This window comes from Embiotoca jacksoni, unplaced genomic scaffold, assembly GCF_022577435.1.
Source record: "Embiotoca jacksoni isolate LCO1_2020_lvr unplaced genomic scaffold, fEmbJac1.0.p SCAF_41, whole genome shotgun sequence".
NCBI lineage: Eukaryota > Metazoa > Chordata > Actinopteri > Embiotocidae > Embiotoca > Embiotoca jacksoni.
Genome location: NW_027185394.1, coordinates 3044693 through 3068126, shown reverse-complemented (window position 1 = coordinate 3068126; position 23434 = coordinate 3044693). Strand labels below are relative to the sequence as shown.

At 28.4% G+C, this 23434-nt stretch overlaps 1 protein-coding gene across 3 annotated transcripts in view; it reads left to right on the top strand.

Annotated features, from left to right (window-relative positions):
* The window catches only part of hsd17b8 (hydroxysteroid (17-beta) dehydrogenase 8), a 42249-nt gene that overhangs the window by 1084 nt on the left and 17731 nt on the right, over positions 1-23434 (top strand). For 2 of the 3 annotated variants that reach the window (XM_069168768.1, XM_069168767.1), the window contains exons 2-8: positions 79-281; positions 359-475; positions 872-967; positions 1587-1672; positions 1785-1869; positions 2256-2298; positions 2713-2787. In XM_069168768.1, the coding sequence (XP_069024869.1) occupies positions 79-281; positions 359-475; positions 872-967; positions 1587-1672; positions 1785-1869; positions 2256-2298; positions 2713-2787 (705 nt within the window). Of the gene's footprint in view, positions 1-78; positions 282-358; positions 476-871; positions 968-1586; positions 1673-1784; positions 1870-2255; positions 2299-2712; positions 2788-2886; positions 3065-23434 lie in introns of those variants that run through there. The other variant, XM_069168769.1, reaches the window with a different exon arrangement.

Below are 23434 nucleotides of genomic sequence, written 5' to 3'. Positions count from 1 at the left end.
GATCTCTCCTCTCTGACCTCCTTCTCTCCTCTCTGACCTCCTTCTCTCCTCTCTGACCTCCTTCTCTCCTCTCACCAGGAGGAGGCAGTGGGATCGGCCGGGCGGTGTGCCAGCGTTTCGCCTCCGAAGGCGCCTCCGTGGTGGTCGCTGACATCACCGAGGACTCGGCCAATGAGACGCTAGGGAGTCTGCCGAGGGACCTCAGAGGACAGGTGCACATGGCGGCTGTGGTGGACGTGTCGTCCAAAGAGAGTGTAAAGAAGCTGGTGACGAGCATACAGGTGTGAAAACCGCCGGCCTGCCGGGAGCGTTGCACGTTTTCTTCCTTTTCTTTGAAACGTCCTCGTCTCTTCTGCAGACTCGTTACTTTCAGCCTCCCTCGGTGTGTGTGAACGCAGCAGGCATCACTCAGGACGACTTCCTGCTCAACATGGAGGAGGAGCACTTCGACAAAGTCATCCAGGTCAACCTGAAGGTGGGCCGCTCTGACGCCTGGTCAGCCTCCTCTCCATCTCTAACCTGTTTCAGACAGAACCTCCAGAGTCTGAATGATGTAAACAACCAAACACAGGGAGAGAGTTCAGCCTGGAAATCCCGGGATTATCGTGATCATCTGTATCTATTTTTGTATTTTGAAAAGTATTTGTTTTGTTCCACTTCTCCCTCCTTCATCTGTTCTGTTAGCTGCCTGTTTTTAACGGCTTCCCTCCAGTTCAAACAGTTTAAATCTGTATCAAACTAAAAAGTCACAGCAGCTCAGAGATCAAATATTTCCTGCTGCTTTATAAAAGTCCTTCATCATCCTGAATGTTGAATGACGTCCCAGGACGAAGGCTTCCTTTCATCGTCCGTCCTCCTGCGTCTCCCTCAGGGTTCGTTCTTGGTCACCCAGGCTGTCGCTCAGGCTCTGGTTTCCTGCGGAGCGCCCAAAGGATCCATCGTCACTGTGGGCAGCATCGTGGGAAAGGTGAAGTACCGGCAGGAATATTGTCTTCTGTTTCGGGGAAAGAACAGCGAGTATCTGATTGTTAGTTTCTCTTCTGTGGAGTTTGAAGCGACAGTTTGTAGCTGAGATGCAGAAACTCTGTGACAAACACTGATTTGACTGCAGTGAACCAGGACGTGAACTCTGATGGATCTCGTGTGTCTCATCAGCTGCAGAAACAAAATGCTGACAGATAACTTTTGAGTGTTTTGCAATATTTTCATCAAATTTAAAGGACGTTATTTATACTGAAATTTATTTTTTTCATTTTTTACTGATGTCACAGAGCTGCTGCTCAGTTACTGTCTCACCTGAAATCTTTCTGACGCTTTCACAGGAAACTGTTGGTTTTCTTTTCAGTCGTTGTGGTTCAGGAGCTGCAGCTGTTTCAATTTGACTCCAAACTAATGAAGCTGAAGGTTAAATCACAGCGCAGAAAGATTTCTGATCAACATTTATCAAAGTGTAACGTACATCACGGGCTTCTGTTTCATCCTAAAATTGCTGTAAAAGCTAAAAAAAAAAAGTGTGTGTGTGTGTGTGTGTGTGTGTGTGTGTGTGTGTGTGTGTGTGTGTGTGTGTGTGTGGACGATGTCTGCAGGTGGGAAACATCGGACAGGTAAACTACGCCGCCTCTAAAGCGGGCGTGCAGGGTTTAACAAGGACCGCTGCCAAAGAGCTCAGCAGGTGAGAGGAAGCCGACGCCCATCGAGAGAGAGACACACACACACACACACACACACACACACACACACACACACACACACACACACACACACTCCTCGTTCTCTCCCTCCAGGTTTGGGATTCGGTGCAACTGCGTGCTGCCAGGTTTCATATCGACTCCAATGACCGACAAAGTGCCAGAGAAGGTTATTAGCAAGGTACAACACACACACACACACACACACACACACACACACACACACACACACACACACACACACACAGATTGAGTGACACTTCATCTGTCATCATCATCCCCATGTAGTTTATGAAACTATGAATATTCCTTTGAGGACTTTCACTCGTGACGAGACGCCATTTAAATGAAAGTCTGAGAATTTCAGACACAAATTATGATGTAAGGCAGAAAAGCAAAACTCTAAGTCCAAATAAAATGTAAAATTACTTTTCTTTTTTAAAAGCTTTAATACAGTTACATTGTTTAAAAAAAAAAAACCAAAAAACTTTCAAATTGAAAGACATTTACACACTTACAGATACATTTAATGAACTAAATAACTAAATATTTCTGCTTGTGTTTCAGATGAAGTCCTTGGTTCCTCTGGGGAGAATGGGCGAGGCTGCCGGTCAGTGGAGACTCGTGTGCAACATCGCTGATTTACGTTCACTGTGTTTTTATTCACGATGCTTCCGATTCGGCACTTAAGAGAAAAGTTAAGGGAAATAGAATGAAGTTTTCCTAAAACAGAAAATGTGTTTCAGGCTTCATGGAAAACGTCGAAGATGCTTTAACCACATTAAAAGGTGCAAAAAACGGACAATGAGTGGCTCAAAGCTGCAAGAAAGATTTCCCTTAACGTTTCCCTTCAGTGCCGAATCGGAAGCTAACTTCAGTGTTGTTTTTTGATTCAGTATATGTGCTGCTCCACTCTGAAATGGTATGTTTCTTCAGTTTTTGTACTCTGCGCTGAGATGAGGTGACAGGATCTGGTGTGCATGTTTGCTGACGTGAAGCTGACCTGTCTCTCTCTGTCCTCTAGAGGTCGCCGACGTCTGTGCCTTCCTCGCATCAGATGACTCTCGATATGTCACCGGAGCCAGCATCGAAGTGACGGGTACAGTAGATCCAACTAATCTTCTATTCATCTTATATATTCAAAAATGTATCTCACATTTAAAGGACATTCGTTACATCGTGTGTTATTCTTCGTCAGGTGGACTTTTCATTGGTTAAACCAGCTGTCTGTTGCACTACTGGAGACCAATGGGAGGCTATTATCTAATGAAGAGTTAATTCTCATGACTCTACCGTAATCATCACCTGGATCATGACTGTTGTTTTGTTTTGTACTGTGACGCCACTTTTTGCACAAATAAACATGTGAATGTAAAGTTTTTGTACAGAAAGTTTCATTTGAATCTCAAAATTGGCGTTCAAAATATGAACGACATGCTATAGTCTGACTTTTTTATCATATTTTAGACGACATGCTATAGTATGACTTTTTTATCCTATTTTAGAGGACATACTATAGTATGACTTTTTTTTTATCATATTTTAGACGACATGCTATAGTATGACTTTTTTATCATATTTTAGAAGACATGCTATAGTATGACTTTTTGTCATATTTTAGACGACATACTATAGTATGACTTTTTTTTTTATCATATTTTAGAAGACATACTATAATATGACTTTTTTATCATATTTTAGAAGACATACTATAGTATGACTTTTTTTTTATCATATTTTAGACGACATGCTATAGTATGACTTTTTTTATCATATTTTAGAGGACATACTATAGTATGACTTTTTTTTTATCATATTTTAGACGACATGCTATAGTATGACTTTTTTTTTATCATATTTTAGAGGACATACTATAGTATGACTTTTTTTTTTTATCATATTTTAGAAGACATACTATAGTATGACTTTTTTTTAATAATATTTTAGAAGACATACTATAGTATGACTTTTTTTTTATCATATTTCGGACGATATGCTATAGTATGACTTTTTTTTAATCATATTTTAGACGACATGCTATAGTATGACTTTTTTATCATATTTTAGAAGACATACTATAGTATGACTTTTTTATCATATTTTAGAAGACATACTATAGTATGACTTTTTTTTTTATCATATTTTAGAAGACATACTATAGTATGACTTTTTTTTTATCATATTTTAGAAGACATACTATAGTATGACTTTTTGTCATATTTTAGAGGACATGCTATAGTATGACTTTTTTTTTTATCATATTTTAGAAGACATACTATAGTATGACTTTTTGTCATATTTTAGACGACATGCTATAGTATGACTTTTTTTTTATCATATTTTAGAAGACATACTATAATATGACTTTTTTATCATATTTTAGAAGACATACTATAGTATGACTTTTTTTTTATCATATTTTAGACGACATGCTATAGTATGACTTTTTTTTATCATATTTTAGAAGACATACTATAGTATGACTTTTTTTTTATCATATTTTAGACGACATGCTATAGTATGACTTTTTTTTTATCATATTTTAGAGGACATACTATAGTATGACTTTTTTTTAATCATATTTTAGAAGACATACTATAGTATGACTTTTTTTTTATCATATTTTAGAAGACATACTATAATATGACTTTTTTATCATATTTTAGAAGACATACTATAGTATGACTTTTTTTTATCATATTTTAGACGACATGCTATAGTATGACTTTTTTATCCTATTTTAGAGGACATACTATAGTATGACTTTTTTTTTATCATATTTTAGACGACATGCTATAGTATGACTTTTTTATCATATTTTAGAAGACATGCTATAGTATGACTTTTTGTCATATTTTAGACGACATGCTATAGTATGACTTTTTTTTTTATCATATTTTAGAAGACATACTATAATATGACTTTTTTATCATATTTTAGAAGACATACTATAGTATGACTTTTTTTTAATCATATTTTAGACGACATGCTATAGTATGACTTTTTTTATCATATTTTAGAGGACATACTATAGTATGACTTTTTTTTTATCATATTTTAGACGACATGCTATAGTATGACTTTTTTTTTATCATATTTTAGAGGACATACTATAGTATGACTTTTTTTTTTATCATATTTTAGAAGACATACTATAGTATGACTTTTTTTTAATCATATTTTAGAAGACATACTATAGTATGACTTTTTTTTTTATCATATTTCGGACGATATGCTATAGTATGACTTTTTTATCATATTTTAGAAGACATACTATAGTATGACTTTTTTTTAATCATATTTTAGACGACATGCTATAGTATGACTTTTTTATCATATTTTAGAAGACATACTATAGTATGACTTTTTTATCATATTTTAGAAGACATACTATAGTATGACTTTTTTTTTTTATCATATTTTAGAAGACATACTATAGTATGACTTTTTTTTAATCATATTTTAGAAGACATACTATAGTATGACTTTTTTTTAATCATATTTTAGAAGACATGCTATAGTATGACTTTTTTTTATCATATTTCGGACGATATGCTATAGTATGACTTTTTTTTATCATATTTTAGAAGACATACTATAGTATGACTTTTTTTATCATATTTTAGACGACATGCTATAGTATGACTTTTTTATCATATTTTAGAAGACATACTATAGTATGACTTTTTTTTATCATATTTTAGACGACATGCTATAGTATGACTTTTTTTTATCATATTTTAGAAGACATACTATAGTATGACTTTTTTTTTATCATATTTTAGACGACATGCTATAGTATGACTTTTTGTCATATTTTAGACGACATGCTATAGTATGACTTTTTTTTTATCATATTTTAGAAGACATACTATAATATGACTTTTTTATCATATTTTAGAAGACATACTATAGTATGACTTTTTTTTATCATATTTTAGACGACATGCTATAGTATGACTTTTTTTTATCATATTTTAGAAGACATACTATAGTATGACTTTTTTTTTATCATATTTTAGACGACATGCTATAGTATGAATTTTTTTTTATCATATTTTAGAGGACATACTATAGTATGACTTTTTTTTTTATCATATTTTAGAAGACATACTATAGTATGACTTTTTTTTAATCATATTTTAGAAGACATACTATAGTATGACTTTTTTTTTATCATATTTTAGACGACATGCTATAGTATGACTTTTTGTCATATTTTAGACGACATGCTATAGTATGACTTTTTTTTTATCATATTTTAGAAGACATACTATAATATGACTTTTTTATCATATTTTAGAAGACATACTATAGTATGACTTTTTTTTATCATATTTTAGACGACATGCTATAGTATGACTTTTTTTTATCATATTTTAGAAGACATACTATAGTATGACTTTTTTTTTATCATATTTTAGACGACATGCTATAGTATGAATTTTTTTTTATCATATTTTAGAGGACATACTATAGTATGACTTTTTTTTTTATCATATTTTAGAAGACATACTATAGTATGACTTTTTTTTAATCATATTTTAGAAGACATACTATAGTATGACTTTTTTTTTTATCATATTTCGGACGATATGCTATAGTATGACTTTTTTATCATATTTTAGAAGACATACTATAGTATGACTTTTTTTTAATCATATTTTAGACGACATGCTATAGTATGACTTTTTTATCATATTTTAGAAGACATACTATAGTATGACTTTTTTATCATATTTTAGAAGACATACTATAGTATGACTTTTTTTTTTATCATATTTTAGAAGACATACTATAGTATGACTTTTTTTTAATCATATTTTAGAAGACATACTATAGTATGACATTTTTTTTTCATCATATTTCGGACGATATGCTATAGTATGACTTTTTTATCATATTTTAGAAGACATACTATAGTATGACTTTTTTTTAATCATATTTTAGACGACATGCTATAGTATGACTTTTTTGTATCATATTTTAGAAGACATACTATAGTATGACTTTTTTTTTATCATATTTTAGACGACATGCTATAGTATGACTTTTTTTTTATCATATTTTAGAGGACATACTATAGTATGACTTTTTTTTTTATCATATTTTAGAAGACATACTATAGTATGACTTTTTGTCATATTTTAGACGACATGCTATAGTATGACTTTTTTTTTATCATATTTTAGAAGACATACTATAATATGACTTTTTTATCATATTTTAGAAGACATACTATAGTATGACTTTTTTTTATCATATTTTAGACGACATGCTATAGTATGACTTTTTTTTATCATATTTTAGAAGACATACTATAGTATGACTTTTTTTTTATCATATTTTAGACGACATGCTATAGTATGACTTTTTTTTATCATATTTTAGAGGACATACTATAGTATGACTTTTTTTTTTATCATATTTTAGAAGACATAATATAGTATGACTTTTTTTTAATCATATTTTAGAAGACATACTATAGTATGACTTTTTTTTTATCATATTTCGGACGATATGCTATAGTATGACTTTTTTATCATATTTTAGAAGACATACTATAGTATGACTTTTTTTTAATCATATTTTAGACGACATGCTATAGTATGACTTTTTTATCATATTTTAGAAGACATACTATAGTATGACTTTTTTATCATATTTTAGAAGACATACTATAGTATGACTTTTTTTTTTATCATATTTTAGAAGACATACTATAGTATGACTTTTTTTTAATCATATTTTAGAAGACATACTATAGTATGACATTTTTTTTTCATCATATTTCGGACGATATGCTATAGTATGACTTTTTTATCATATTTTAGAAGACATACTATAGTATGACTTTTTTTTAATCATATTTTAGACGACATGCTATAGTATGACTTTTTTTTTATCATATTTTAGAAGACATACTATAGTATGACTTTTTTTTTATCATATTTTAGACGACATGCTATAGTATGACTTTTTTTATCATATTTTAGACGACATGCTATAGTATGACTTTTTTTATCATATTTTAGAGGACATACTATAGTATGACTTTTTTTTATCATATTTTAGACGACATGCTATAGTATGACTTTTTTTTAATCATATTTTAGAGGACATACTATAGTATGACTTTTTTTTTTATCATATTTTAGAAGACATACTATAGTATGACTTTTTTTAATCATATTTTAGAAGACATACTATAGTATGACTTTTTTTTTTATCATATTTCGGACGATATGCTATAGTATGACTTTTTTATCATATTTTAGAAGACATACTATAGTATGACTTTTTTTTAATCATATTTTAGACGACATGCTATAGTATGACTTTTTTATCATATTTAGAAGACATACTATAGTATGACTTTTTTTTATCATATTTTAGACGACATGCTATAGTACGACTTTTTTTTAATCATATTTTAGACGACATGCTATAGTATGACTTTTTTTTTTATCATATTTCGGACGATATGCTATCGTGTGACTTTTTTATCATATTTTAGACGACATGCTATAGTATGATTGTTTATTCAATTTTTAGATGACTACTAAATGACAGATGGTGAAGTAGTTAGCACTTTAGGCTCCCATGGAAGAGGTTATATGTTTGATCCCGTTCTCGCTATTTTCACAGTGTTTTGCATGTTCTTCCACTATCTGACATTTTCATAGTATGACTTTTTTTTTCATATTTTAGCCGACATGCTATAATGAGATTTTTTTTTTTTAATCATATTTTAGACGACATGCTATAGTATGACTTTTTTATCATATTTTAGAAGACATACTATAGTATGACTTTTTTATCATATTTTAGAAGACATACTATAGTATGACTTTTTTTTAATCATATTTTAGAAGACATACTATAGTATGACTTTTTTTTTTATCATATTTCGGACGATATGCTATAGTATGACTTTTTTTATCATATTTTAGAAGACACTATAGTATGACTTTTTTTTAATCATATTTTAGACGACATGCTATAGTATGACTTTTTTATCATATTTTAGAGGACATACTATAGTATGACTTTTTTTAAATCATATTTTAGACGACATGCTATAGTATGACTTTTTTATCATATTTTAGACGACATACTATAGTATGACTTTTTTTTTATCATATTTTAGACGACATGCTATAGTATGACTTTTTTTTTATCATATTTTAGACGACATGCTATAGTATGACTTTTTTTTTTATCATATTTCGGACGATATGCTATCGTGTGACTTTTTTTATCATATTTTAGACGACATGCTATAGTATGATTGTTTATTCAATTTTTAGATGACTACTAAATGACAGATGGTGAAGTAGTTAGCACTTTAGGCTCCCATGGAAGAGGTTATATGTTTGATCCCGTTCTCGCTATTTTCACAGTGTTTTGCATGTTCTTCCACTATCTGACATTTTCATAGTATGACTTTTTTTTTCATATTTTAGCCGACATGCTATAATGAGATTTTTTTTTTTAATCATATTTTGGACGACATGTTATAGTATGACTTTTTTTTAATCATATTTTAGAAGACATACTATAGTATGACTTTTTTTTAATCATATTTTAGACGACATGTTATAGTATGACTTTTTTTTATCATATTTTAGACGACATGCTATAGTCTGACTTTTTTATCCTATTTTAGAGGACATACTATAGTATGACTTTTTTTTTATCATATTTTAGACGACATGCTATAGTATGACTTTTTTATCATATTTTAGAAGACATACTATAGTATGACTTTTTTTATCATATTTTAGAAGACATACTATAGTATGACTTTTTGTCATATTTTAGACGACATGCTATAGTATGACTTTTTTTTTTATCATATTTTAGAAGACATACTATAATATGACTTTTTTATCATATTTTAGAAGACATACTATAGTATGACTTTTTTTTTTATCATATTTTAGACGACATGCTATAGTATGACTTTTTTTTATCATATTTTAGAGGACATACTATAGTATGACTTTTTTTTTATCATATTTTAGACGACATGCTATAGTATGACTTTTTTTTTATCATATTTTAGAGGACATACTATAGTATGACTTTTTTTTTTATCATATTTTAGAAGACATACTATAGTATGACTTTTTTTTAATCATATTTTAGAAGACATACTATAGTATGACTTTTTTTTAATCATATTTCGGACGATATGCTATAGTATGACTTTTTTATCATATTTTAGAAGACATACTATAGTATGACTTTTTTTTAATCATATTTTAGACGACATGCTATAGTATGACTTTTTTTTATCATATTTTAGAAGACATACTATAGTATGACTTTTTTATCATATTTTAGAAGACATACTATAGTATGACTTTTTTTTTTATCATATTTTAGAAGACATACTATAGTATGACTTTTTTTTTTATCATATTTTAGAAGACATACTATAGTATGACTTTTTGTCATATTTTAGAGGACATGCTATAGTATGACTTTTTTTTTAATCATATTTTAGAAGACATACTATAGTATGACTTTTTGTCATATTTTAGACGACATGCTATAGTATGACTTTTTTTTTTATCATATTTTAGAAGACATACTATAATATGACTTTTTTATCATATTTTAGAAGACATACTATAGTATGACTTTTTTTTTTATCATATTTTAGACGACATGCTATAGTATGACTTTTTTTTATCATATTTTAGAGGACATACTATAGTATGACTTTTTTTTTATCATATTTTAGACGACATGCTATAGTATGACTTTTTTTTTTATCATATTTTAGAAGACATACTATAATATGACTTTTTTATCATATTTTAGAAGACATACTATAGTATGACTTTTTTTTATCATATTTTAGACGACATGCTATAGTATGACTTTTTTTTATCATATTTTAGAAGACATACTATAGTATGACTTTTTTTTTATCATATTTTAGACGACATGCTATAGTATGACTTTTTTTTAATCATATTTTAGAGGACATACTATAGTATGACTTTTTTTTTATCATATTTTAGAAGACATACTATAGTATGACTTTTTTTTTATCATATTTTAGAAGACATACTATAGTATGACTTTTTTTTTTTATCATATTTCGGACGATATGCTATAGTATGACTTTTTTATCATATTTTAGAAGACATACTATAGTATGACTTTTTTTTAATCATATTTTAGACGACATGCTATAGTATGACTTTTTTATCATATTTTAGAAGACATACTATAGTATGACTTTTTTATCATATTTTAGAAGACATACTATAGTATGACTTTTTTTTTTATCATATTTTAGAAGACATACTATAGTATGACTTTTTTTTAATCATATTTTAGAAGACATACTATAGTATGACATTTTTTTTTCATCATATTTCGGACGATATGCTATAGTATGACTTTTTTATCATATTTTAGAAGACATACTATAGTATGACTTTTTTTTAATCATATTTTAGACGACATGCTATAGTATGACTTTTTTATCATATTTTAGAAGACATACTATAGTATGACTTTTTTATCATATTTTAGAAGACATACTATAGTATGACTTTTTTTTTTTATCATATTTTAGAAGACATACTATAGTATGACTTTTTTTTTATCATATTTTAGACGACATGCTATAGTATGACTTTTTTTATCATATTTTAGAGGACATACTATAGTATGACTTTTTTTTTATCATATTTCGGACGATATGCTATAGTATGACTTTTTTATCATATTTTAGAAGACATACTATAGTATGACTTTTTTTTAATCATATTTTAGACGACATGCTATAGTATGACTTTTTTATCATATTTTAGAAGACATACTATAGTATGACTTTTTTTTTTATCATATTTCGGACGATATGCTATCGTGTGACTTTTTTATCATATTTTAGACGACATGCTATAGTATGATTGTTTATTCAATTTTTAGATGACTACTAAATGACAGATGGTGAAGTAGTTAGCACTTTAGGCTCCCATGGAAGAGGTTATATGTTTGATCCCGTTCTCGCTATTTTCACAGTGTTTTGCATGTTCTTCCACTATCTGACATTTTCATAGTATGACTTTTTTTTTCATATTTTAGCCGACATGCTATAATGAGATTTTTTTTTTTAAATCATATTTTAGACGACATGCTATAGTATGACTTTTTTATCATATTTTAGAAGACATACTATAGTATGACTTTTTTTTAATCATATTTTAGACGACATGCTATAGTATGACTTTTTTATCATATTTTAGAAGACATACTATAGTATGACTTTTTTATCATATTTTAGAAGACATACTATAGTATGACTTTTTTTTAATCATATTTTAGAAGACATACTATAGTATGACTTTTTTTTTTATCATATTTCGGACGATATGCTATAGTATGACTTTTTTATCATATTTTAGAAGACATACTATAGTATGACTTTTTTTTAATCATATTTTAGACGACATGCTATAGTATGACTTTTTTATCATATTTTAGAGGACATACTATAGTATGACTTTTTTTTAATCATATTTTAGACGACATGCTATAGTATGACTTTTTTTTTATCATATTTTAGACGACATGCTATAGTATGACTTTTTTATCATATTTTAGACGACATACTATAGTATGACTTTTTTTTATCATATTTTAGACGACATGCTATAGTATGACTTTTTTTTTAATCATATTTCGGACGATATGCTATCGTGTGACTTTTTTATCATATTTTAGACGACATGCTATAGTATGATTGTTTATTCAATTTTTAGATGACTACTAAATGACAGATGGTGAAGTAGTTAGCACTTTAGGCTCCCATGGAAGAGGTTATATGTTTGATCCCGTTCTCGCTATTTTCACAGTGTTTTGCATGTTCTTCCACTATCTGACATTTTCATAGTATGACTTTTTTTTTCATATTTTAGCCGACATGCTATAATGAGATTTTTTTTTTTTAATCATATTTTGGACGACATGTTATAGCATGACTTTTTTTTTATCATATTTTAGAAGACATACTATAGTATGACTTTTTTTTAATCATATTTTAGAAGACATACTATAGTATGACTTTTTTTTAATCATATTTTAGAAGACATGCTATAGTATGACTTTTTTTTATCATATTTCGGACGATATGCTATAGTATGACTTTTTTTATCATATTTTAGAAGACATACTATAGTATGACTTTTTTTATCATATTTTAGACGACATGCTATAGTATGACTTTTTTATCATATTTTAGACGACATACTATAGTATGACTTTTTTTTATCATATTTTAGACGACATGCTATAGTATGACTTTTTTTTATCATATTTTAGACGACATGCTATAGTATGACTTTTTTTTTTATCATATTTCGGACGATATGCTATCGTGTGACTTTTTTATCATATTTTAGACGACATGCTATAGTATGATTGTTTATTCAATTTTTAGATGACTACTAAATGACAGATGGTGAAGTAGTTAGCACTTTAGGCTCCCATGGAAGAGGTTATATGTTTGATCCCGTTCTCGCTATTTTCACAGTGTTTTGCATGTTCTTCCACTATCTGACATTTTCATAGTATGACTTTTTTTTTCATATTTTAGCCGACATGCTATAATGAGATTTTTTTTTTTTAATCATATTTTGGACGACATGTTATAGTATGACTTTTTTTTTTATCATATTTTAGAAGACATACTATAGTATGACTTTTTTTTAATCATATTTTAGAAGACATACTATAGTATGACTTTTTTTTAATCATATTTTAGAAGACATGCTATAGTATGACTTTTTTTTATCATATTTCGGACGATATGCTATAGTATGACTTTTTTTATCATATTTTAGAAGACATACTATAGTATGACTTTTTTTATCATATTTTAGACGACATGCTATAGTATGACTTTTTTATCATATTTTAGAAGACATACTATAGTATGACTTTTTTTATCATATTTTAGACGACATACTATAGTATGACTTTTTTATTATATTTTAGACGACATGCTATAGTATGACTTTTTTTTATCATATTTCGGACGATATGCTATAGTATGACTTTTTTTTATCATATTTTAGAAGACATACTATAGTATGACTTTTTTTATCATATTTTAGACGACATACTATAGTATGACTTTTTTTTTATCATATTTTAGAAGACATACTATTGTATGACTTTTTTATTATATTTTAGACGACATGCTATAGTATGACTTTTTTTTATCATATTTCGGACGATATGCTATAGTATGACTTTTTAATCATATTTTAGAAGACATACTATAGTATGACTTTTTTTTTATCATATTTTAGACGACATGCTATAGTATGACTTTTTTATTATATTTTAGACGACATGCTATAGTATGACTTTTTTTTTATCATATTTCGGACGATATGCTATAGTATGACTTTTTTATCATATTTTAGACGACATGCTATAGTATGACTTTTTTTTATCATATTTTAGAGGACATACTATAGTATGACTTTTTTTTTTTTATCATATTTTAGAAGACATACTATAGTATGACTTTTTTTTTATCATATTTTAGAAGACATACTATAGTATGACTTTTTTTTAATCATATTTTAGAAGACATACTATAGTATGACTTTTTTTTTTTATCATATTTTAGAAGACATACTATAGTATGACTTTTTTTTAATCATATTTTAGAAGACATACTATAGTATGACTTTTTTTTTATCATATTTCGGACGATATGCTATAGTATGACTTTTTTATCATATTTTAGACGACATGCTATAGTATGATTGTTTATTCAATTTTTAGATGACTACTAAATGACAGATGGTGAAGTAGTTAGCACTTTAGGCTCCCATGGAAGAGGTTATATGTTTGATCCCGTTCTCGCTATTTTCACAGTGTTTTGCATGTTCTTCCACTATCTGACATTTTCATAGTATGACTTTTTTTTTCATATTTTAGCCGACATGCTATAATGACATTTTTTTTTTTTAATCATATTTTGGACGACATGTTATAGTATGACTTTTTTTTTTTTAATCATATTTTAGAAGACATACTATAGTATGACTTTTTTTTAATCATATTTTAGAAGACATACTATAGTATGACTTTTTTTTTTATCATATTTCGGACGATATGCTATAGTATGACTTTTTTATCATATTTTAGAAGACATACTATAGTATGACTTTTTTTTAATCATATTTTAGACGACATGCTATAGTATGACTTTTTTATCATATTTTAGAAGACATACTATAGTATGACTTTTTTTTATCATATTTTAGACGACATGCTATAGTATGACTTTTTTTTAATCATATTTCGGACGATATGCTATCGTGTGACTTTTTTGTCATATTTTAGACGACATGCTATAGTATGATTGTTTATTCAATTTTTAGATGACTACTAAATGACAGATGGTGAAGTAGTTAGCACTTTAGGCTCCCATGGAAGAGGTTATATGTTTGATCCCGTTCTCGCTATTTTCACAGTGTTTTGCATGTTCTTCCACTATCTGACATTTTCATAGTATGACTTTTTTTTAATCATATTTTAGAAGACATGCTATAGTATGACTTTTTTTTTATCATATTTCGGACGATATGCTATAGTATGACTTTTTTATCATATTTTAGAAGACATACTATAGTATGACTTTTTTTTAATCATATTTTAGACGACATGCTATAGTATGACTTTTTTATCATATTTTAGAAGACATACTATAGTATGACTTTTTTTTATCATATTTTAGACGACATGCTATAGTATGACTTTTTTATTATATTTTAGACGACATGCTATAGTATGACTTTTTTTTATCATATTTCGGACGATATGCTATGGTATGACTTTTTTATCATATTTTAGAAGACATACTATAGTATGACTTTTTTATCATATTTTAGACGACATACTATAGTATGACTTTTTTTTTAATCATATTTTAGAAGACATACTATAGTATGACTTTTTTATTATATTTTAGACGACATGCTATAGTATGACTTTTTTTTATCATATTTCGGACGATATGCTATAGTATGACTTTTTAATCATATTTTAGAAGACATACTATAGTATGACTTTTTTATCATATTTTAGACGACATACTATAGTATGACTTTTTTTTTTATCATATTTTAGAAGACATACTATAGTATGACTTTTTTTTTTTATCATATTTCGGACGATATGCTATCGTGTGACTTTTTTATCATATTTTAGACGACATGCTATAGTATGATTGTTTATTCAATTTTTAGATGACTACTAAATGACAGATGGTGAAGTAGTTAGCACTTTAGGCTCCCATGGAAGAGGTTATAGGTTTGATCCCGTTCTCGCTATTTTCACAGTGTTTTGCATGTTCTTCCACTATCTGACATTTTCATAGTATGACTTTTTTTTTCATATTTTAGCCGACATGCTATAATGAGATTTTTTTTTTTTAATCATATTTTGGACGACATGTTATAGTATGACTTTTTTTTTTATCATATTTTAGAAGACATACTATAGTATGACTTTTTTTTAATCATATTTTAGAAGACATACTATAGTATGACTTTTTTTTAATCATATTTTAGAAGACATGCTATAGTATGACTTTTTTTTATCATATTTCGGACGATATGCTATAGTATGACTTTTTTTATCATATTTTAGAAGACATACTATAGTATGACTTTTTTTATCATATTTTAGACGACATGCTATAGTATGACTTTTTTATCATATTTTAGAAGACATACTATAGTATGACTTTTTTTATCATATTTTAGACGACATACTATAGTATGACTTTTTTATTATATTTTAGACGACATGCTATAGTATGACTTTTTTTTATCATATTTCGGACGATATGCTATAGTATGACTTTTTTTTATCATATTTTAGAAGACATACTATAGTATGACTTTTTTTATCATATTTTAGACGACATACTATAGTATGACTTTTTTTTTTATCATATTTTAGAAGACATACTATTGTATGACTTTTTTATTATATTTTAGACGACATGCTATAGTATGACTTTTTTTTATCATATTTCGGACGATATGCTATAGTATGACTTTTTAATCATATTTTAGAAGACATACTATAGTATGACTTTTTTTTTATCATATTTTAGACGACATGCTATAGTATGACTTTTTTATTATATTTTAGACGACATGCTATAGTATGACTTTTTTTTTATCATATTTCGGACGATATGCTATAGTATGACTTTTTTATCATATTTTAGACGACATGCTATAGTATGACTTTTTTTTATCATATTTTAGAGGACATACTATAGTATGACTTTTTTTTTTTTATCATATTTTAGAAGACATACTATAGTATGACTTTTTTTTTATCATATTTTAGAAGACATACTATAGTATGACTTTTTTTTAATCATATTTTAGAAGACATACTATAGTATGACTTTTTTTTTATCATATTTCGGACGATATGCTATAGTATGACTTTTTTATCATATTTTAGACGACATGCTATAGTATGATTGTTTATTCAATTTTTAGATGACTACTAAATGACAGATGGTGAAGTAGTTAGCACTTTAGGCTCCCATGGAAGAGGTTATATGTTTGATCCCGTTCTCGCTATTTTCACAGTGTTTTGCATGTTCTTCCACTATCTGACATTTTCATAGTATGACTTTTTTTTTCATATTTTAGCCGACATGCTATAATGACATTTTTTTTTTTTAATCATATTTTGGACGACATGTCATAGTATGACTTTTTTTTTTTTAATCATATTTTAGAAGACATACTATAGTATGACTTTTTTTTAATCATATTTTAGAAGACATACTATAGTATGACTTTTTTTTTTATCATATTTCGGACGATATGCTATAGTATGACTTTTTTATCATATTTTAGAAGACATACTATAGTATGACTTTTTTTTAATCATATTTTAGACGACATGCTATAGTATGACTTTTTTATCATATTTTAGAAGACATACTATAGTATGACTTTTTTTTATCATATTTTAGACGACATGCTATAGTATGACTTTTTTTTAATCATATTTCGGACGATATGCTATCGTGTGACTTTTTTGTCATATTTTAGACGACATGCTATAGTATGATTGTTTATTCAATTTTTAGATGACTACTAAATGACAGATGGTGAAGTAGTTAGCACTTTAGGCTCCCATGGAAGAGGTTATATGTTTGATCCCGTTCTCGCTATTTTCACAGTGTTTTGCATGTTCTTCCACTATCTGACATTTTCATAGTATGACTTTTTTTTAATCATATTTTAGAAGACATGCTATAGTATGACTTTTTTTTTATCATATTTCGGACGATATGCTATAGTATGACTTTTTTATCATATTTTAGAAGACATACTATAGTATGACTTTTTTTTAATCATATTTTAGACGACATGCTATAGTATGACTTTTTTATCATATTTTAGAAGACATACTATAGTATGACTTTTTTTTATCATATTTTAGACGACATGCTATAGTATGACTTTTTTATTATATTTTAGACGACATGCTATAGTATGACTTTTTTTTATCATATTTCGGACGATATGCTATGGTATGACTTTTTTATCATATTTTAGAAGACATACTATAGTATGACTTTTTTATCATATTTTAGACGACATACTATAGTATGACTTTTTTTTTAATCATATTTTAGAAGACATACTATAGTATGACTTTTTTATTATATTTTAGACGACATGCTATAGTATGACTTTTTTTTATCATATTTCGGACGATATGCTATAGTATGACTTTTTAATCATATTTTAGAAGACATACTATAGTATGACTTTTTTATCATATTTTAGACGACATACTATAGTATGACTTTTTTTTTTATCATATTTTAGAAGACATACTATAGTATGACTTTTTTTTTTTATCATATTTCGGACGATATGCTATCGTGTGACTTTTTTATCATATTTTAGACGACATGCTATAGTATGATTGTTTATTCAATTTTTAGATGACTACTAAATGACAGATGGTGAAGTAGTTAGCACTTTAGGCTCCCATGGAAGAGGTTATAGGTTTGATCCCGTTCTCGCTATTTTCACAGTGTTTTGCATGTTCTTCCACTATCTGACATTTTCATAGTATGACTTTTTTTTTCATATTTTAGCCGACATGCTATAATGAGATTTTTTTTTTTTAATCATATTTTGGACGACATGTTATAGTATGACTTTTTTGCGACTTTTTGGAGTATGACCTTTTTCTGAACTGACATGCCTCAAATTACTTCTCACCGTGAGTCAACTCAACCAGTACACAATGAAAAAAAAAAGTCTCTTTTGGACTTTTTTTTTTTTAACTGTGGCTTACCCTTACAGGGACTCGCCTTAGGAGGTCTTGCCCTCTGTGAACCTTTTGTGTTACCTCGGCGGGTAAACCGTGAACCTTGTGCGGTGTGTTACCTCGGCGGGTAAACCGTGAACAATGTGCGTTGTGTTACCTCGGCGGGTAAACCGTGAACCTCGTGCGGTGTGTTACCTCGGCGGGTAAACCGTGAACCTCGTGCGTTGTGTTACCTCGGCGGGTAAACCGTGAACCTTGTGTGTTGTGTTACCTCTGCGGGGCTCGAACCCGTGTCTTCATGAGGTCTTTTCCAGCTGGGAGTCGGCGTCGTAGACCGCAGGACTATCTTCAGCGCTGGAGAATCAGTCGTGGCAGGAGAAAGTCAGTCAGAGCTTCCAGAGACTCAGCCGACAGTCTGGTTAACTCAACAGGTAAAAGATTCTACTTCACCAAGGTTGATATTAATGGTTCAGATTCCACCTGTTGATGGTGATTCAGCTTTTAGTGAAGTTGAAACGTTTGGGGAAATTGAAAAAGTTTTGCATTCACAACACATTACAGGAAGATATTTAATATCACTGCAGACCCCCTTGAAAACACGTATATCTACTATCCAAAGAATGTCTGCGGCAATTTTGGTCGCATTTGAATGAATATTTGTGGACGGTGGCGGTATAGGTTGCAGTGAGCTAAAGATTTGTCACAATGCTGCCTAACTCCTTGGAAGATTGGTGGTGCAGTGGTTAGCATTGCTGCCTCTCAGCTGGAAGGTTTGGGGTTCAATTCCACCCTTTTGTCATGACTCACAAAAAAGGACATTAGTAATTTCTGACTTTGAAAATGCCAGTTATTTTTTGAACAACATGCCGTAGCATGACTTTTGGGTCACTTTTTGTCCACGACACCACTGGCACACCGATCGACTAAAACAAATTATTTTGATAACTTTTAATTCCAAACATGTTCAGAGTGCACAGACTCAATTTCAAGTCGGTCCGAAAAGATCTGTGGGAGGAATTCGTTAAAGTACAACATGTGTGAATCGCCAAAAATGGTGACTAAATTCACCAAGGTTGTTATTAATGGTTCAGATTCCACCTGTTGATGGTGATTCAACTTTCAAAGAAGTTGAAACGTTTGGAGAAATTGAAAAAGTTTTGCATACACTAGACATTACAGGAAGATATTTAAAATCACTGCAGACTTCCTTGAAAACATGTATATCTACTATCCAAAGAATGTCTGCAGCAATTTTGGTCACATTTGAATGAATATTTGTGGACGGTGGAGTTATAGGTTGCAGTTTTAATTTTTTATTAATAATGGTTTTCTTCATGTTAAGACAAAACGAGTTTAGATAGGCCTTTACACATATATTCTAAATTGAAAAAAATAAAACCGCAAAGTGCAAGCAAAAGAATGAAACAGCTTATTGCTTGAATGTAATGGTTTACATTATGGACTACATGCATAAGTTAGTCATCCACATTATGGATAACAAACTTTACTTTTAGGTTATTAGTTTTGCATGAACTTGCAAATTCCACCTTCAACAATCCAGGCGGGAATTGAACCTGGTACCTCTAGACTGAGAGACGACAACGCTGACAGGTGCACCACTATGCTGGCATCCATAACTTGAACGGAAGTCATACTTATAGCATGTCGTGGAAAATATGACTTTTTGATCATTATTTTTTTTTTACCTTTGGTTTGTGGCTATGGCTTACCCTTACAGGGACTCACATTAGGAGGTCTCGCCCTCCGTGAACCTTTTGTGTTACCTCGGCGGGTAAACCGTGAAACTCATGTGTATGACTTTTTTACCATATTTCAGACGACATCCTATAATTTGACTTTTTATTCATATTGTGGATGACATGTCATGCTATGATTGTTTATTAAATTTTTAGGTGACATTACTAAATAACCAATGGTGACGTGGTGAGCACTTTGGTCTCCGATGCAAGAGTTTATAGGTTCGATCCCATCCAAGGTTATTTCCCTTTGTGATTTGCATGTTCTTCCACAACCTGACATTTTTCGACGACATGCTATATTATGACTTTTTTTTTTGGTCATATTTTAGATTACATACTATAGTATGACTTTTTTTTTTATCATATTTTAGACGACATGCTATCGTATGACTTTTTTTTTTTATCATATTTTAGATGACATGCTATCGTATGATTTTTTTATCATATTTTAAACGACATGCTATCGTATGACTTTTTATTTTTATCATATTTTAAACGACATGCTATAGTATGACTTTTTTTTTAATCATATTTTAAACGACATGCTATAGTATGACTTTTTTTTTAATCATATTTTAGACGACATGTTATAGTATGACTTTTTTTTAAATCATATTTTAGATGACATGCTATCGTATGACTTTTTTTTTTGGTCATATTTTAGATTACATGCTATAGTATGACTTTTTTTTGGGTCATATTTTAGATTACATAGTATAGTATGACTTTTTTTTATCATATTTTAAACGACATGCTATAGTATGACTTTTTTTTTAATCATATTTTAGACGACATGTTATAGTATGACTTTTTTTTAAATCATATTTTAGATGACATGCTATCGTATGACTTTTTTTTTTGGTCATATTTTAGATTACATACTATAGTATGACTTTTTTTTTGGTCATATTTTAGATTACGTAGTATAGTATGACTTTTTTTTTTATCATATTTTAAACGACATGCTATAGTATGACTTTTTTTTAATCATATTTTAGATGACATGCTATCGTATGACTTTTTTTTTTAATCATATTTTAGATGACATGCTATCGTATGATTTTTTTTATCATATTTTAAACGACATGCTATAGTATGACTTTTTTTTTAATCATATTTTAAACGACATGCTATAGTATGACTTTTTTTTAATCATATTTTAGACGACATGTTATAGTATGACTTTTTTTTAAATCATATTTTAGATGACATGCTATCGTATGACTTTTTTTTTTTATCATATTTTAGATTACATACTATAGTATGACTTTTTTTTATCATATTTTAAACGACATGCTATAGTATGACTTTTTTTTTATCATATTTTAAACGACATGCTATAGTATGACTTTTTTTTTGGGTCATATTTTAGATTACATACTATAGTATAACTTTTTTTTAATCATATTTTAGATGACATGCTATCGTATGACTTATGTTTTTATCATATTTTAAACGACATGCTATAGTATGACTTTTTTTAATCATATTTTAGATGACATGCTATAGTATGACTTTTTTTTAATCATATTTTAGATGACATACTATAGTATGACTTTTTTTTAATCATATTTTAGATGACATGCTATAGTATGACTTTTTTTTTAATCATATTTTAAATGACATGCTATAGTATGACTTTTTTTTTAATCATATTTTAGATTACATACTATAGTATGACTTTTTTTTTTATCATATTTTAAACGACATGCTATAGTATGACTTTTTTTTTGGGTCATATTTTAGATTACATACTATAGTATGACTTTTTTTTTTGTCATATTTTAGATTACATACTATAGTATGACTTTTTTTTAATCATATTTTAGATGACATGCTATCGTATGACTTATGTTTTTATCATATTTTAAACGACATGCTATAGTATGACTTTTTTTTAATCATATTTTAGATGACATGCTATAGTATGACTTTTTTTGATCATATTTTAAACGACATGCTATAGCATGACTTTTTTTTTTGGTCATATTTTAGATTACATACTATAGTATGACTTTTTTTTTTTATCATATTTTAGACGACATGCTATAGTATGACTTTTTTTTAATCATTTTAGATGACATGCTATCGTATGACTTATTTTTTTTTATCATATTTTAGACGACATGCTATAGTATGACTTTTTTTTTATCATATTTTAAACGACATGCTATAGTATGACTTTTTTTTTATCATATTTTAAACGACATACTATAGTATGACTTTTTTTTTGGGTCATATTTTAGATTACATACTATAGTATGACTTTTTTTTTTGTCATATTTTAGATTACATACTATAGTATGACTTTTTTTTAATCATATTTTAGATGACATGCTATCGTATGACTTATGTTTTTATCATATTTTAAACGACATGCTATAGTATGACTTTTTTTTAATCATATTTTAGATGACATGCTATAGTATGACTTTTTTTTAATCATATTTTAGATGACATACTATAGTATGACTTTTTTTTAATCATATTTTAGATGACATGCTATAGTATGACTTTTTTTTTCATCATATTTTAAACGACATGCTATAGTATGACTTTTTTTTTTAATCATATTTTAGATTACATACTATAGTATGACTTTTTTTTTTTATCATATTT